The 16,796-nt window shown below is 48.7% G+C and overlaps 1 protein-coding gene across 1 annotated transcript in view; it reads left to right on the top strand.

The window, feature by feature from the left end:
- RGMB (repulsive guidance molecule BMP co-receptor b) overlaps positions 1 to 14,559 on the top strand; it is a 28,075-nt gene extending 13,516 nt beyond the window's left edge. Inside the window, exon 5 of the mRNA XM_049108160.1 lies at positions 11,424 to 14,559. Within this exon, the coding sequence (XP_048964117.1) occupies positions 11,424 to 12,098 (675 nt within the window). The 3' untranslated portion in view covers positions 12,099 to 14,559. The remainder of the gene's footprint in view (positions 1 to 11,423) is intronic.
- Positions 14,560 to 16,796: the final 2,237 nt, after the last annotated feature.

Below are 16,796 nucleotides of genomic sequence, written 5' to 3'. Positions count from 1 at the left end.
CGTGGGGCCGCTCCCTGGCCCTGCCGGTGTGTTCCTGAAGGGGAGGCCGGGGCTAGCTTTTTATCTCCACACCAGGGCCTGCAGGGGTTTCTTGCACACCTGAGGCCTCGGCCAGCCGGGATGCACACCAGCCCTGGGCCAGCTTACCCCCCTTTGGCTGTGCGTGGCGGCTTCAGGCCTGCAGGCCCTGCAGAGAGAGAGAGGAGAGGGACAGGCTGAGAACTGGGAGAGTTGGCTCCATAGGAAAGAAAAGCAGTTTTTGTCTTGTGGGGAGGAGGGAACCGCTTAGGTTCTGCAGAGGACGCCGTCCGCAGCTCTACTGGGTCTCAGAACAACAGGCTCAGTCTTCGGTGCAGATGACGGTCTTCTGCACAGTTCCCTTTGCCCCTTCATCCTGTTCACCTCGCTCCGTGTACCCCCGTGTTTCTGTTTAAGGGGACTCAGTAGGGATTTGTATGTACCGCGATTACAGAAGGTGATTTTGGAGTAAATTTTCTGAAAAGATTCTGTACTTCACAGAGGAATTACTAGTAGCCTGCATAAAAATTGCCAGTCTCTCGGATACATTTAAAATTATACCTTTTCCAGAAAATTTCGAGATTGCATTTACTGTACACCTAAACAGTGGGGATACTTTTTAAAATTATATTTTTTAAATTATATTTTCCGAAGTATTTTGGATACCTTTGGCTTGTTTTTGTTTGTTTTCCTATAATCACGTCCTTGCCCGTCACTCCACCTTCGTCATCCTGTCCTTCGATCTCGGTAAAACAAAATAATAAGTAGGAGGGGAGATTGGGGGATGACAGCAGGTTCTTTTGTAGACGTCATTCCGTCCTGTCATCCCATGGCCCAGGAGCACTAGCGCCCATCCATAGCATGGGAAGAGGCTGTGCCCGGCAGTTACCCCATTTCTTAAAGCCCGTGATTATCCCTAATTCCCAAGCTCCAGCTACTTTCTGGGAAATTCCTGAAAACTTGCACTGGGTGATGATACTAGAGGTGTAGGAAGCCTTAGATTGTTTGGTTCATTCCTGCTTTCTGTTTCCTTCCAACTGTGTAACCCAGGATGTTCCCTTGTGATAAAACAGAGTCGCCTGTGGGGTCCTGGAACACCGGTTAGGTCCTCTCCTCCTTTCTGATGTCCCTTCGTATGTAGCCATAGCGGTATGGGCATATAAACCAGTGTTGTGGATCATTCTCTGTTGGTTACAGAAGCAAGGCCTGATACACCTGCATTCCAAAGGCTTTCAACTGTCATTTTAAGCAATCTCCGGATCAAAGTTGGGGAAACCATCCTCTCTCGACCCCAGGCCTGGCGCATTCTCTTTATAGCCAAGTTTTTGTCCCCCATGAAGTTTTTAGTATCTTTACAGAGATAGTGTGAGCTACACAGTGGTGATCATTCTTATTTTTATCGACTAAGGAAGATGCCTCATACTCCCAAAGGCAGGTTTGTTTTTTGATGCACGGATGGTGTTCATGCCTGCTGCATTGTTATAGAGGGGACACTGGCGTTTTCTTTAAGAATACAGAGCCCTGGGCGCCTGGGCAGCTCGGTTGGATCAGCATCTGCCTTTGGCTCAAGGTCATGATCCCAGGGTCCTGGGATCGAGCCCCGCATCAGGTTGCCTGCTCAGCTGCTCAGCGGAAGCCTGCTTCTCCCTCTCCCAGTCCCCCTACTTGTGTGCTCTGTCAAATAAATAAATGAAATCTTTGAGAAAAAAAAATAGAGATATGTATAAGCCCTTTCTTTCCAGAGATCACAAACTTTCTTGCAGATTCATTGAAACTAACTTGTAAATGCTGAAATTGCTCTTTATTTTGTTAGGATTATGTTATGCAGGTCATTCTTGCCTTCTCTTTAAAATTGCTCTTTGTCCTGGTCCTCATTTTTGCAAAAATAGTCACCCCCCCCCCCCAAAAAAAAGACCGACTGAGGCATATTGGGGAACAGATGGGGAAGAAGTTTGCAGTTGGAGTTTCCTGCTCAGTGTAATCATTTCTCTGATAAAAATGTGTGATTAACTTGGCGCTATGTTGGAACCACTGAGCGTCACAGGGCCTCCTGGGGGGTGGGGGGGTTGGGGTGAGGGAGATGCTCAGTCTCTGTCTCAGTCTTGGCACATAACAAACCTATAGCACTTGGTGGAGCATTGTGGGGTTTGTGTGTAAAACCAGCCCTTCAGGGTTTCTTTTCTAGAACATCGGTGGCCCACATCCATACGCTGGTTCTAGGTGTTCCTACTTAGCGAGTTGTCACAGGCGTCAAGAAGGGCCGGAGAGATGGGCTGATGTACCCAGGGCATACCCTTCCCCCTGGTCGCTCTCACAGGTCCCTATTTGTATTCCTGGGATTTGGCACGGTCTCCTTTCCACCTGCCGTGGTCACGGTGGCCCCTCACTGACACCTGGGTTTCCTGATGCTCCACACACCCTATCAGGGTCTAGAACTCTAGCAGCCACTTTTGAAAGATTGTTGGCCTTTAATACCAAAAGCTTTCTAGACTGTGACTGTCACAGTCACCAATTCTCAAATTCATTTTTCAGGATCCTAGCTCACTTTTAAATCCCACAGAAGCACATAGTCGATAACTTTCTCCTCCCTGAATTTATTTACTGTAGAAACAATATCAAAGGAGTAAGAAATAGTTCTTAGAAGTCAGCTTTCGTTCCAGGTGGTAGTGGTCTCACTTGTCCATTGCCTGCATAGCTCCTCTTTGTACTGGATATAAAGCTTTAGGCCCAGGAGCGACTCCACTTTATTTCATGCAGGTTCAGCCAGAGTTCTGGAAGTAAAAGGATTTCCGTGTATATTGGTGGAGGGTGGGGGGTTGGCAGAAAAAGGAGGAGAAATTATGAGCTGTGTGGTATCATTTGGTAAGATGAATGAGCCCACCTCGGTTATTCTTTATGTTATACTTTTTTTTTTTTAAGTTTTTATTTGAGAGAGTAAGTGAGAGAGCTCATGAGCATGGGGGTGGGGGAGGGAGGTGGCAGGAGAAGCAGACTCCTCACCGAGCAGGGAGCCCAACATGGGACTCAGACCGGGACCCCAGGATCAGGAGCTGAGCCAAAGGCACACACAGACCCGAGGGAGCCACCCAGACACCCCTAAGCCGTGCTTTCCGTACAAGCTACAGCATCATATTGTCCATGTGAGTTCAAATACTCTGGGTCGTGAGTCTTTTACCATCTTAATTCTCTAGGATGAAGAGAACTTAAAGATGTTAGTAGAAACCATCTACAATTGTGTAAAGTTTCTATCTGCGTATCTAGTAAGTCCTGCATTTTGCATTGTCCTTCACTGTGCCCCTCCTTCCATCCCAGCTGTGGTTTCAGAGGAGGAAGAGGAGGAGGAGACTTTTAAAATATCCTCCATTTGTAAATGAAAATAACCCAGCTCCTGCCCCAGCCAGGCCAGGCAGGATTCCATGGCCTGGGCTGCTTCAGCTCGGAGCCACACTCCTCCGTAGTTGAAACCAGAGGCCCGGGCCAAGTCTGATACACAGCTGAGGGTTAGAACCTCTTTTACTGTCCCATTTCCAAACGTCTCTCTCTCTCTCTGGCCTATTAAATTTTCTTTGAGTCAACACTTTGAGAGGAAGGGGCGAGAAGGGAACACTGGAGGGTTGGTACCTTTTTGCTGGCTTCAGTGAATGCTAACCAAACACTTTCTGCCTGTGTGGAATGTGGCATGTAAGAAGTCACCTGCGGTAGTGAACAATGACAAATCCTGCCTTACCCATTTTGTCCTTGTTTGTTTTGACTGCAGCAGAACTCGCTCTTCCACTGTGTTGAATTTTGTGTTCTCGTGGGTGGGGCCCCGTAAGGACCTTCACGCTGCTCCACTCCCGAGTGATGAGGTGGGGAGTTGACCTGGACGAGCCTGCAGTGAGAGCAGTGCTGTCGCCTGCAGAAAAGAGCTTTCGGTGAACCCGGGTCTGTGGCGAGAGCAGCTCTTTGTGTCCTGGTTAGCTGGTTATGTTAAGAGTGGAAGCCAAAAGAACATTTGGCTAATTCTGGTGGGGTTCTTTGAGTGTTAGAAGACAGGACGGGACTGTGGGGAGATTGATAGGACCGCATTTGCTCCTGAAAGGTAGGGGGTCAGGGTTTCATCTGTGCACCCGAAGGGGTGTGCACTAGTGTGCATTTGCTGTCTTCCTCCACCCAGAGGGGTGTGCACTAGTGTGCACTTGCTGTCTTCCTCTCGCCCTGCCTCCGGCCCCTGACGACCAAGCATGCAGCTTTGTAGCATTTCAGGTCACTGGCTTCTTGAAATATATGGTCATCACCTCTAACACCTCTTTCGTGAATGGGCTTTTCTTTCTTTTTTTCTTTTTCCCCCCAAGAGCCCTGGGAACTTGAAATTGGACCTACTCGTGGTAGAGTGTGAGGGTATTGTAAAGGCCTTCAGGCCCTTTTGCTTTTTAAGTCGCCTCTCAAAACTGAAAAATGATCAGAGGCCCTGATTTCCTAATCCCCATTGCTTCGGGCGACAGCTGTGCTAACCGAGGCCTAGAGCCCTTGCCAGAGGTCCTGCTCTAGGGCCCCTGGAGCCATGGCCCTACCCCCTCCAAATGTGAGAAGGGCCATCCCTGAAGGCAAGACCTGCTGGGGCAGATTCCGGCCCCGGCCCCGGAGTCACTGCCTCCAGCCCCGGTTCTCCCCTTTTCAGAGTGTTTCTGGTCCGCAGCACAGTGGCAGCTGAAGCCTGTAATACTGTCCACACATGCCTAACGACACATCTAGAAGCAGCGTGAGTTCCTACACTTGCCGTCCTCCTTATAACGCAAGGTGTGAACACAGCAAACAACAGACGCGTTCCACGCGGAGTCTTCTGAGTGCCTGGGAGCCGAGGACGGGAGGCCTTGTGGCCTGTGCAGGAAGCTGGCCAATCTCACGGCCTCCGAGCCCACGTAGAAGCGCCGCCAGCCTTCCTGCGTGTGAGTGTGCACAAACTGCTCTTTGGAAGTCGACATTTCCGTGCCTCTTTCATGCATCGTCCCTGGGCCTGCTTCCCTCTCACCGCTGCGTATTCCCTCCAGCCGCCGAGCTTCATGCTTCTCCCTGGACCACCCTAGCAGCCTCGGCTGTGGGTGTCCTTCGCCTCTGCTTTGGTTTCTTCTTTCTCCGTCTGCTGCCAAGAAGCCCTCCCGCAGCCAAGGCAGCCCTTGTTCCTGCATGTATTACCTGCGGCGGCGCTGAAGAATAAATAAGGCTGATCCATTCCATTTCTCTGGAATCCTGGAAGTGCTCCTAGAACAGAGCTCTGTGCAAAGAGATTTGGAGGGTAGGGAAACCTAATTGGAGACCTCGTTTGAAGGTAGCAGGCCCTTAAGCGCTTTTTCCAGCCCCAAGAGGGAGTCTAGGGTAATATGTTCATGTGCTGCCCTCCCCTTCAACACGAGTACTAAAATACACTTTGTTGGGGCTCAAGTTAAGCCTTGCTGTAGGTGGATCCTTGGTATATAGGTTAAGTCGTAATTGTAAAATTACATTTCAGTTAGTAACCATATTTATATTTATATATATAAATACTGTTTATATTCGTCTTCCCTAAATACTTTATTTATATAAATACTGTTGTTTTTTTTTTAATTCAAGTATACTTCTCATACGTTTTATTAGTTTCAGGTGTGCAACACAGGGATTTGACAATTCCACACGTTATAAAATGCTCACTGAGCTGTTGTCACTAACTATACAGCGTTATTACAGTCTTGTTATTTCCCCTTTGTTATACCTTTGCTCTCCGTGAGTTATTTTATAACTGGAAGTTTGTACCTGTTAATCCCCTTTATCTCATTCTCCCATCCTCCCACCACCCGTGCCTCCCCCCTGTCCCCAAAACCACCAGTTTGGTCTCTGTATTCAGAGTTGGGTTGTTTTTCAGATTCCATACATAAGTGAAATCATCTGGTATCTCTTTATCTGACATGACTTCACTTAGCGTAACACTTTCTGCATCCCTCCCTGCTGTTGCAAATGGCAGCACCTTGCGTGCGTGACGGGTGTACACATCTTTATCCATTCTACTTTCAGTAGGCACTTGGGTTGCTTCCGTATCTTGCAGATTGTAAATAATTTTGCAGTTAACATAGGGATGCATGTAGCTCTTCAAATCATTTTTCAAAAAAAACAAATCCGTTTTCATTTTCTTTGGGTAAATACCCAACAGTGACAGTACTGAATTACATGGGTTCTATTTTTGACTTTTTGAGGAACCTCCATACTGTTTGCCACAGTGGCTCCACCAGTTTGCATTCCCATCGACAGCGCACCAGGGTTTCCATTTCTCTCCATCCTTGCCAACACTTATTTGTCTTTTTGGTACTAGCCGTTCTGACTGGTGTGAGGTGATGTCCATTGTGGTTTTCATTTGCAGTTGCCAGATGATTCGTGATATTGAACATCTTTTCATGGGTCTCTTGGCCATCTGTAGGTCTTCTCAGGAAAAATGCCTATTTAGACCTTTTGGCTATTGCTTTTTCTCCCAAATTTTTATTTAAATTCTAATTAGCTAATTTAGAGTGCAGTACTGGTTTCAGGAGTGGAATTCAATGATTCATCACTTACATACAATACCCGGTGCATCCTAAGTGGCCTCCTTCATCCCCATCACCCATCTAGCCTCTCCCCTGGCCCACCTCCCTCCTTCAGTCCTCAGTTTGACCCTCAGTCCGTGCCTTGTTGTTAGGAGTCCCTTACAGTTTGCCTTCCCATCCTCCTCTTCCCCCCACTTCCCACACATTCATCTATTTTTCTTAAATTACACATGAGTGAAATTCATTGTTACTTGTCTTCCTTTTTGCTTTGGTTTCCTTCACTATGCAAAACTTGGTTAGTCTGGTGTAGTCCCAGTAGTTTATTTTTGCTTCTGTTTCCCTTGCCCAAAGAGACCTAAGGAGAAAAATATTGGTGAGGCCAGCGTTCCAGAGATGACTGCCTAGGTTTTCTTCTAAGAGTTTTACGGTTTCCCGTCTCACATTTAGGCCTTTCATCCATTTTGATTTTATATTTATGGTGTAAAAAAGTGGTCTGCTTTTCCCAATACCATTTACTGGAGAGACTCGTATCTCCATTCTATGTTCTCGTTCTCCTTTGTTGTAGATGAATGGGCCCTATAAGCCTAAATTCCTTTCTGGGTTCTCTCTGTTCCATCTGTGTGTCTCCTTTTGGTGCCAATCCTGTGCCTTTTTGATCACAACAGCTTTGTACTATAGCTTGAAATCAGGGATTGTGATGCTGCCAGCTTTGTTCTTCTTTCTCAAGGTTGCTTTAGCTCTCCAGGGTCTTTGGTGATTCCATACAAATTTGAGGATTATGTGTTGTAGGTCTGTGAAAAATGCTGTTGGTGTTTCGATGGAAATGTCTTCTAATCCACAGATTGCTTTGGGTGGTATGGACATCTTCACAATATTATTCCCGGCCATGAACATGGTATATCTTATTTAGTTGTGTATCTCTTATTCCCGTCTTTAGTTTCTTTCATTGTTATTTTATAGTTTTTGGAGTTAGAGGGTGGTCACCGAGTCAGTTAAATGTATTCCTAGGTATTTTATTCATTCTGATGCAGGTATAAATGGAACAGTTTTCTTAATTACTTGTTGATATCTTCTTAGTGTATAAAAAGGCAATGGATCTCTGTCCATTTTGTATCTGGTAACTGTCCTGGATTCAATTATTCTAGTGGGTTTTTGGTGAGGTCATATCAGTGTCTGTAGATAGTGACAGTTCTACTTACTACCGATTTGGAATAATTTCTTTTTCTTGTCTGATTGCTGTGGCAAACGTTGACATCTTGTGAGAGGAAATTGTCAGAAGTAAAGACTGGCTGTTGTAGGCCTAGAGCTAGAGCATGTGAAGTTTTTCCTTTGCAGCATGTACCCTTATTGGAATGGTTTATTTTTGCTCGCACTCGAGGATTTAAGGTAGAGGCTGGATCCCACTTACCTGTGTAAGAGTAAAAGGGGCTGTGAGCAGTGTTCCCTTATCCTCCCAGAAGTGCCTATTTTTTTCGACTAATAATTGCACCCAGAGGATCTGATGCACTAGACAGACCTGCTGATTACATGAAAGAATTCATTTTAGCTTCCTTTAACACAGCAGCGTTTTAACCAGGTACTTGTGAAAATTGTGTTTCTCTCTGTTCCAACGTAATCTCTGTGGCTGTTTCAGCTTAGTTGGCCCATTTTAATCCAAGAGATGGGGAGTCCCATAGATCTGAGAGTCCGGGTCTGGAGTCTGAGGATTCTGGTAAGGTGCTGCACGTGCAGTGCAGTGCCAAATAGCCTGACAAAACACCGGCACTTGTTTCTTCCAAATCACAAGAAGCATAAGTAGTTAAGCGTACAGCCTTCAGGGACTTCTGTTCAAAAAACCTATGCACAGCACTTTACAAGGCTGTCGAGCCTAGGGAAGCTACCTCTTGGCAAAGCAGTACCTGGGTTTTCCTTTGCTGGCTACCTCGATTTCTTTGCATGCATTTTCTTTTTATGGTGGAAAGGAGAGGCAGGTGTGTCTAAACTTTGATTTTTCACAGCAAACCTTCAAATCCTCATATCACACGTGGAAAGGTTGATTTGTAGCTACTATCTCTGTCTTCCTAATAGACCTTGTGGGTGGTAAAGATCTCAGGGAGTGAAACATTAAAAATGGATGAGGAGAACTAGAGTAGTTTGTCTGAGGTAGGGGTTGAGAGGGACTTGGTGGGAAAGGTTTAACAAAAGGCATTGATGTTTTAAATGCACAGAAATGCCATCCATCAATAATAAATGGTGTGGCATAGAATAGATGTGCCAAATTGAGTTATTACAGCATATGGATCAGTTCACGGAAGGGGAAAGTAAGCAGCATGGCTGGTGTTTTTTTTTTTTTTTTTTTTTTTTTTAAGTATCTGTTTGAGACTACTGGAATACAGGTCAGAGCATAAATAGTAGAAACATTTGAAATTGCCAAAAATTCTAGGTTTTGATTTTTTTTTTTTTTTTGATTAATAAGAATGAACTAATTTTGTTTTCCTGAAAACAAATTTCTGGCCCTACCCAGCTGAGTGCCTTTTTTAAGATCTTGAGTTGTGATTGTAGGAGGAATGAAATTTTAACATTACAAAGCAAAAGTCGTGTACAACTGCTGCCTGGTGTTTTGTACATGGACACCTCGCATATATCTCTAGGTGTGTCTTCACTCTTACTTAGGCTCAGAGGGCCACTCAGGAAACCCTTCTCTCGGTTGGAGAGCGAGTCATCACCCCCCTCAGTATTTTGATTCAAGAGCTAATTCTGTGCCTCTGCTGTGTGTGAGAATGAGGGAAATCAAGCCTCACTGTCTCATGGAAAAAGTTACTCTTAGAAAATTGGACAGAAATCTTTTAGGTAAACTGGGCTCTTTGGTCGCATGCATCCTAGGACAGAAGTCAAGGTTTGTGCGTTCTTTGCTCTCCTAGAGGTCTGGGGGTTACTGGTAGTGGCACAGGCATAGCAGGGGACTGGAATGCAGGAGGTGTTGGAAAGGACCCCTGAGTTGGAATAAGTGTGCTTAATGAAAACGCTAGGCTTGGTAAGGCACGTGGAACTGGTGCGCTCATCTTACCACCCACCCCTGCGCGTGCCCATTTGGCAACTCGTGTGGAATTGGATCTGTTTTGTTGTCTCAGCAAAAACTAATTCCTCTTTGTGTTTCCTAAGATGAACAAAACACTTAATTCTTGCAAATAATGTTAATTTAGTTTAAATTTGAGGTTGGTTTGACCAGAAAGCCAGTCTTTGAAAAGTGTGACCACTCCAGTTGAAAATGAGGACAGTGATCATGTGACAAGTCTCCCTCGCCCTCATTGGAGCCATCTGCCAGTGGCTCTCAGCTCTCTCAGGTGCACAAGTCACTTGAGGTAATCTCTTCGCGTCTGAGGGATCCTAGCTGGCCTTGCAAAAAGCCCTTGTCAGAGTGTCTTTAGAGCCACCAAATAAATCTGCTTTATAGTCCCATTAGATACTGAGCTCACAATCCCATTCGCTCTGGAAGGTCGTCCTATGGTTGGATGCACAACACATTTCCTGCCGTCATCTCTGGTACACCTCCTTTGGGTTGTTAAGAAGGTGTTGAAATGTGAGAAGGCTGGTAGTGAAATTAAGTGGTGGGTCAGGGTAATTAGGAGGGGAGAAAACCAAGCATTTTCATAGTACATTGTCTGGCTTCTCGTTGCAGCTGCAAACAACGGATATGAATTTAACCAGTTGCTAGAGTGCAGCTGGTTCAGATCTAGCTTTATAACGGGCTGAAGTAAAATGAAATGGCTGGAAAATTCCAGTCAAGTAACACCAGTGGGAACATGTGGAATTAAATAGTGTGAGTAAATGCTGCCCGGGCCGAGGGTGGTGGTGAGGACTTGTGGAGAGGGGTGCGGAGGGGGCGGCCGGGCTCTTTCTGGCCTTTGCAACAAGGGTCTATTGTTTGGATTAGTTCCCTAGCGGGAGGGAGGGAGGGCGGGCGGCCTCCAGCCAGGGAGCAGGGGAGGGTGGGCCGCCTGCCTTCGCTTCCACAGAGGGAGAGAGAGATCTATTTTGTTGTCTTTTAAGAAAAAAAAAATTAAAAAGCCATCACTTCAGTTCCTGACAATAGCCCACATCTCAAAACATTGTGGTCTTTTCTCGGGGCCACTGCCCCCAGCTTCGGTGACCCAGAGGCCCGTGTCCCCTGGGAGCCCGAGGATGTGGGGCCGGCCAGGAGGCGCCCCGGCGGGGGGTTCCTGCTGCAGTTGGGGAATCCGAGGTGGCTCCAGAGAAAATTTCTGCGAAGTTCAAGGGCCGTTCTGCTGTTTGGGGAAAACAGTCGCTGTAACTAGGCTGAGGGCAGGGAGGCCCTGCCAGGGCCTGGGAGCCGAGTTTGCCAAGCGGGCTCCGCGCCGCCTCCGGGTTAGCCCGACAGCCGGGACCTGCCGGGGGCGCGGAGGGGGGCTCGGCGGGGGCAGGTCGGTGGCCCGGCGCGGGTCGGGGCGCCTGAGGTCTGTGCGTGCCGGGGAGGGGGTGGGGGAGGGTGGATCCCGGCCCAGGGGGAGGTCCCCTGGACCTGCAGGGCTGCCCGCTCACCTGGACCCTGCAGGGCTGGGCCCCCCCCCCGCACCCCGAGGGGAAGCGCACCTGGACCTCGCCGGGCTGGGCCCCCCATCCCCTGCCTCGAGGGGAGGTCCCCTGGGCCCTGCAGGGCTGCTCACCTGGACCCCGCAAGGCTGCGTCCACCGACCCGAGAAGCTCGCCTGGACCCCGCAGGGCTGGGCCCCCCCTTCCCCCCCCTTCCCCCCCCTCCCCCACCGCCCCAGGGGAAGCTCGCCTGGATCCCCCAGCGCTGCGCCCCCCTTCCCCACCCCCGGCCCCGAGCGGAGGTCCCCTGGGCCCCGCGGCTGACGGCGCTGTGCTCCCCCGCAGGTGACCGTCATCTTCAAGGCCCACGGCGCGTGCACGGAGCAGAAGGTGTACCAGGCGGTGAGCGACGACCTGCCGGCGGCCTTCGTGGACGGCAGCACGAGCGGCGGCGACGGCGACGCCAAGAGCCTGGTGGTGCGGGAGCGCGAGAGCGGCCGCGCCGTGGAGATGCACGCGCGCTACATCGGCACCACCGTGTTCGTGCGCCAGCTGGGCCGCTACCTGACGCTGGCGCTGCGCATGCCCGAGGCGCTGGCCATGGCCTACGAGGAGAGCCAGGACCTGCAGCTGTGCGTGCACGGCTGCCCGCTGGCCGAGCGCATCGACGACGGCCGCGGCCGGGTGTCCGCCATCCTGGGCCGCCCCGCGCCGCCGCCCGGGCCCGGCTTCTCGCTGGAGGCGGCGCACGCGCGCTGCCGGGAGCGGGTGCCGCTGCAGGACCTCTACTTCCAGTCGTGCGTCTTCGACCTGCTCACCACGGGCGACGCCAACTTCTCGGCGGCCGCGCGCAGCGCCCTGGAGGACGTGGCGGCGCTGCACCCGCGGCGGGAGCGCTGGCACCTGTTCCCGGGCGGCGGCGGCCCCGCGGGCGCGGGCGCGGGCGCGGGCGGGGGCGGGGGCGGGGCGCGGGCCCTGGGCGCCGGGCTGGCGGGGCTGCTGCTGCTGCGGCTGCTCTAGGCCTCTAGGCGGCGCGGCGCGGGGCTGGGCTTTTTTTTTTTTTTTTTTTTTGGTCTATAACAGAATTTTAAAATATATATTGTCATAATATATTGAGTAAAAGAGTATATATGTATATAGCGTGCAGCCGCCGGCGCGGGGGCGTGCGGAGGGGCCGGCGGCGGGGACGGGGGAGGCAGCGGGCCTCGATTGTACTGATTTTTGTTTTGCGGTTTTGTGAAATATTTTATAATGTCCCTCCCTGGGGACCTGTTAGAAAGCACTTTATTTTTTATATATTAAATATTTATGTGTGTACCTGGTTAGTACGTACAGTACCTATACGCAGACCCCCCCCCCCACGTGCCCCTGGAGAGGACCGGGGGCGGGCGCTGTCCCATCCCCCCCTGGCCCCCCTCCTCCCCACCCCATTCCGCGACAGGTGGCCTCACCCCGGCCTGCCCCCCCCCCGCCCCCCTGGAGGCCGTCACCCTGCGAGGGGCAGGGAGAAGCCGCCTGCGGGCCCTACGGATCGTTCCACTGAGCACGTCCCGCACGGGAGGTTGAGCCACACAAAACTGCTGTTTCCATAGGCCCGAAGGGGCAAGAGGTGACAAGGTCATGGAGAGGTACCAGGCGCTGTCCTAGACTCCCCCGCCCCCGCCCCGAGCGCTCAGACTTTTGCTCATCCAGGTCCCCGGTCCCACTGTCCCCCCTTTGCCCGCGCCTGGGTGCAAGCCGGGGCCTCGAGCCGGAGCTGGGTGCCCTGGGAACCGCGCTGCGCCCGGCTTCACCCCCGGAGGGCCTTCCTCGCCCCCCCCCCCCCCCCCCCAAGCCCGGAGCCAGGCTGTGTTGGACGCTTGCCTCCTGGCAAGGCCCGGGCCGCCCGAGAGCAGGGCCTCCCTGATGCGACTGACAGGGGGGCTGGCTAATCCAGGCCTGGTGGCGCCCCAGGCCGCGTGTCTGTCTCTGTCATCCCCTCCTCGGGCTGCTAAGAGAGGCTCCTTAGGCACCTGCTCGTGGAACCTGGTTAAACTCCCATCAGGTACCTCCTTGCCGCCTCCCTTTCCCCGTTGGCGGCCCCGGTGCTAAAGGAAAGCCCCACGCCCCAAGTGCAAGAGCGCGAGGAAGGGAGTGAGTGCTAGGGGAGGGAAATTTCTCGTTTGTCTATGTAAGTGTTTGGTCCCAAGGAGCAAGGACACAATTTTTACCTTAGCTCAGTGCAAAAAAAAAATGAACTTGAGCGACCACAGCAGTGTGCATCCAGAGCGTGCTGAGCTGTAGCGGGCCAGGCCTGGCATCCCTGCCTTTCGCCACGTCCCGTTGGTGAGGGGCACTGCCAGAGGCCCCGACTGGCAGGAAAAGAGGATTTCGCTTTGCGGAAAATTCTATTTCGTCATGAACTGATCGGTCATCCAATCGCAGGATGGAGCTGTGGGTTCATCTAGAGGTGGCGACCGTCCTCTCTTTCTGTGATCTAGGACAGAGTCGCCTTGGCGAGTCTGGGAAAACCACAAAGGCATCCGGCTTCTGACGTGATAGAGATGCACCACCAGAGAATTGAAACCTAAACCAGTTAACCTTTTATAAAAACTGGACTGGGGGCGTACCTGCCATCAGCTCTGAACTGGGGCTGTGTTTGTTCACCTGGGGAACCATGGGCCAGGTTCAGAAGCTAGAGTTAGCTAGTAACTTTGTTATGTAACAGAGTAGAACAAAGGAGGGAAAATAGAGTACTTATAACCACTATTCTTGTGCAAACAGTATAATGAAAGTGAAGTAAAAGCGGTAGAAACTCCTACAGTATCTGGCCTTAGGGCGTAGATGAACGATGTAACCTTTGTCCTTTTCAGGGAAAGCAAAACCACCACCTCTACTAACAGTTGGGGAAGGACAGACCCTTAACTCAGGCCACGTTGCCCTATCGGAGAGCTGGCGAGGCCCCTGCCAGGCATTCTGTGTCACTCGCATTCTTACCAGTGTATTTGGCTCTTGTGCCTTTACAATCCGAGTCCCTGTACGACCTTTCCCATCCCCACAGGTAACTGAGACATACAGATGCTTCTCTAGTGGAAGACCAAGTTATTCTTGTTTTTGTCCTAGCACTTCTAGAGAAAATACTACTTGTGCATTTGGGTTCTTGAAATTCTCCTTAGCCCAAAGTTTCAGGTTCTACCAACATCTGGATAGGCTGTAGCTATTCAGAGGTCTCCTGGGGGAGCTTAAGACTGGGGGGGAAACACTGGTTTTCACAGATGCGCCACATGGCTGTCTTTTAAAAGACTCAAAGCCTATTTTTTTTGTCCTTTCCTTCTCTTTGTTATGCTTGGAAATTCCCAGTGTGTCGAGTCTTTGCAAAGAAACCTTTAGATGTGGTTCATAGGTATATGAATAAGTATCTGTGTAAAACAGTGAGTGTGCAGTGTGTAAATACTTTAAATTATTATGCTAGAAAAATAAAGTTACATACCATGCTGTGGAATGTTTGTTCTGTGATTATAGTGACACCTGCTGGAGGAGCTGCAAAACACAGAAGCTGAGAAAAGGGAGCCAGAGGGGCTTTGTGCAAAGTCCTTCCTTGGTGATTACTGACAACACGTTGTGCAACCTGCCCACAAACTCACTTATTTTCTAAACCTCTTAAGTGCAGTTCTTCATTTTTAAGTTTAAAGCGATTTCAAGTAAGTCAGTGTCTGTCAAACTGGCCCCCTGGAATCCTCCCAAAGGTCTGTCTTTAGTAATAGTTGAGGTCCCTTGCAGACATGGGACCTGCACTGCGGTTCCTGAAGATAGCGTGGACTGCAGCAACTTCCTCTGGTGGGAAGGACCTGGGGCAGGGCTTTTCTGGCTTTGGGAACTTGTAATCCCCTTTTCTTGGGCGTTCTAAAAAGAGATGTCACATGTCACAAGATCTCAACTTGTTCTTCCTTCAAGAAACATGCCCAAGGGTAGCAAAATTTGAAAAAGAATTAAGCCCAAACTGAAGGCAAAGGCAATCAGTTAACTCCTATTAAGTCACATGCTAAATGAGACAAATTCCAACTAAGGGAAACCTACATAATCACTTAAGTAGGTTTAATCCATACACTCAGTGTTTATGAGTAGAGCTCAGAATTGTTAAACAAAAAAAATGTTATCTGAAACACATAAAATAGGACAACGGTGATAAAGCCACTGAATCCCTAAAGCATAAACCGGCAGTAAATGAACACTAAGAAAAATCATCCACATCACAATGAAGTCCATGCTTAGAAGTCAAAATTTCTCTTTCAGTGTACTCTATGTCCAGACCCGCTACTTTTCAGGAATTGAAACCTAAGTGTCCAAAAACCTAAGAAGTCTTATTGTCTTAAACAATAAGCGATGATTTCAACAAACCTTAAGAATCCTGTTAGTTACCTGATTTTTTTTTTTCATCACAACATCAAGCATTCTAGTGCCTGAAGGCAGTTGGAGTAACACAGTCTCAGTCTTGAATTGCAGTCCTTTCTGAGCAAAGACAGTTTGTTTATGGGAACAGCAGGAGAAAAACTCAAGCAATGTCTTTGCACGTGTACCCAGGAACATATCCCTGCCTCAGAGAATGTAATTAAGACATTACAAAAAGAGCAGTTGAAAATTCCTCATCATCTGACTGCCTTGCTTACTATATTGTTTCTCCTTCCATTCATTTTCTGTCTTCCAAACGGATAAGGCATATTCACATTATTTAAATGGTATTTTCCTCTGAACTTACTACTCCTCCTCCACCAACTAAATAATAGGATATCCACTATATGTGCGAAGTGTGGAAGTACCGTGTGTTTCTTACAAGTAGCATATAGATTTATAAAAAAAAAAAAAAAAAAAGTGGGGCACCTACAGCCCAGGAGGATATGCAAACAGGTCCTACACAGATGGAATGTGCACCCTTGCCTGGCTATGATGATGTTCAAACTAAGAGAACAAACCAGTCTGGTTAACTAAAATATATTAAAGTAGGTCCATCAAATTCCAGCTAGAAGAAAGCAACAGGGCAAAGTTTTCTGAGAATTCTTCATGGATCACATTTCCATGACCCCTCACTTTTTTTTTTTTTTTTAATTCCAGTACTTAAAACTCCCAACTCCAGAAAAAGGGCAGGAAAAAAAAAAAAAAAAAAGGAAGCACTCTACTATCAGATGGAATACACAAGGCCAAACCATACACAAACCAGGTAGGAACTGCATTTGCCATAAATGACATATTAAGAAGAAAAAAAAAAAGGATCATCTCAATCCCTAAAGTAGGACTAGCACCTAAATATGTAAAGCAAATTTTAACAGACATAAATGGAAAATGGACAGTAATACAGTAACAGTAGGGGACTTTAATAAACCCCACTTACATCAATGGATACATCACCCAGACAGAAAATCAGTAAGAAAACATTGGCTTTAAATGACTCATTGGACCAGATGGAATTAATAGAGATATAGAGAATATTTGTTTCATCCCAAACTTCCAAGTAGATATAGTTTTCAGGTGTACATGGAACACTCTCCGGAATAGATTCATAGTAGGCCACAAAACAAGCCTCAATATTTTCAAGAAGACTGAAACCCTATCCAGCATCTTCTCTGACCACAACATCATGAAACTAGAAATTAATTACAAGTTAAAAATGAAAATAAAAACACACCGACACGTGGAGACTAAACAATAACTGCACAACTAACGTGTCAGTGGAGAAATCAAAGA

Source organism: Canis lupus, chromosome 3, assembly GCF_003254725.2.
Source record: "Canis lupus dingo isolate Sandy chromosome 3, ASM325472v2, whole genome shotgun sequence".
NCBI classification, from domain to species: Eukaryota; Metazoa; Chordata; class Mammalia; order Carnivora; family Canidae; genus Canis; species Canis lupus.
Note: the sequence above shows the minus strand (reverse complement) of the source record. Positions and strands in the feature narration are given on the sequence as shown.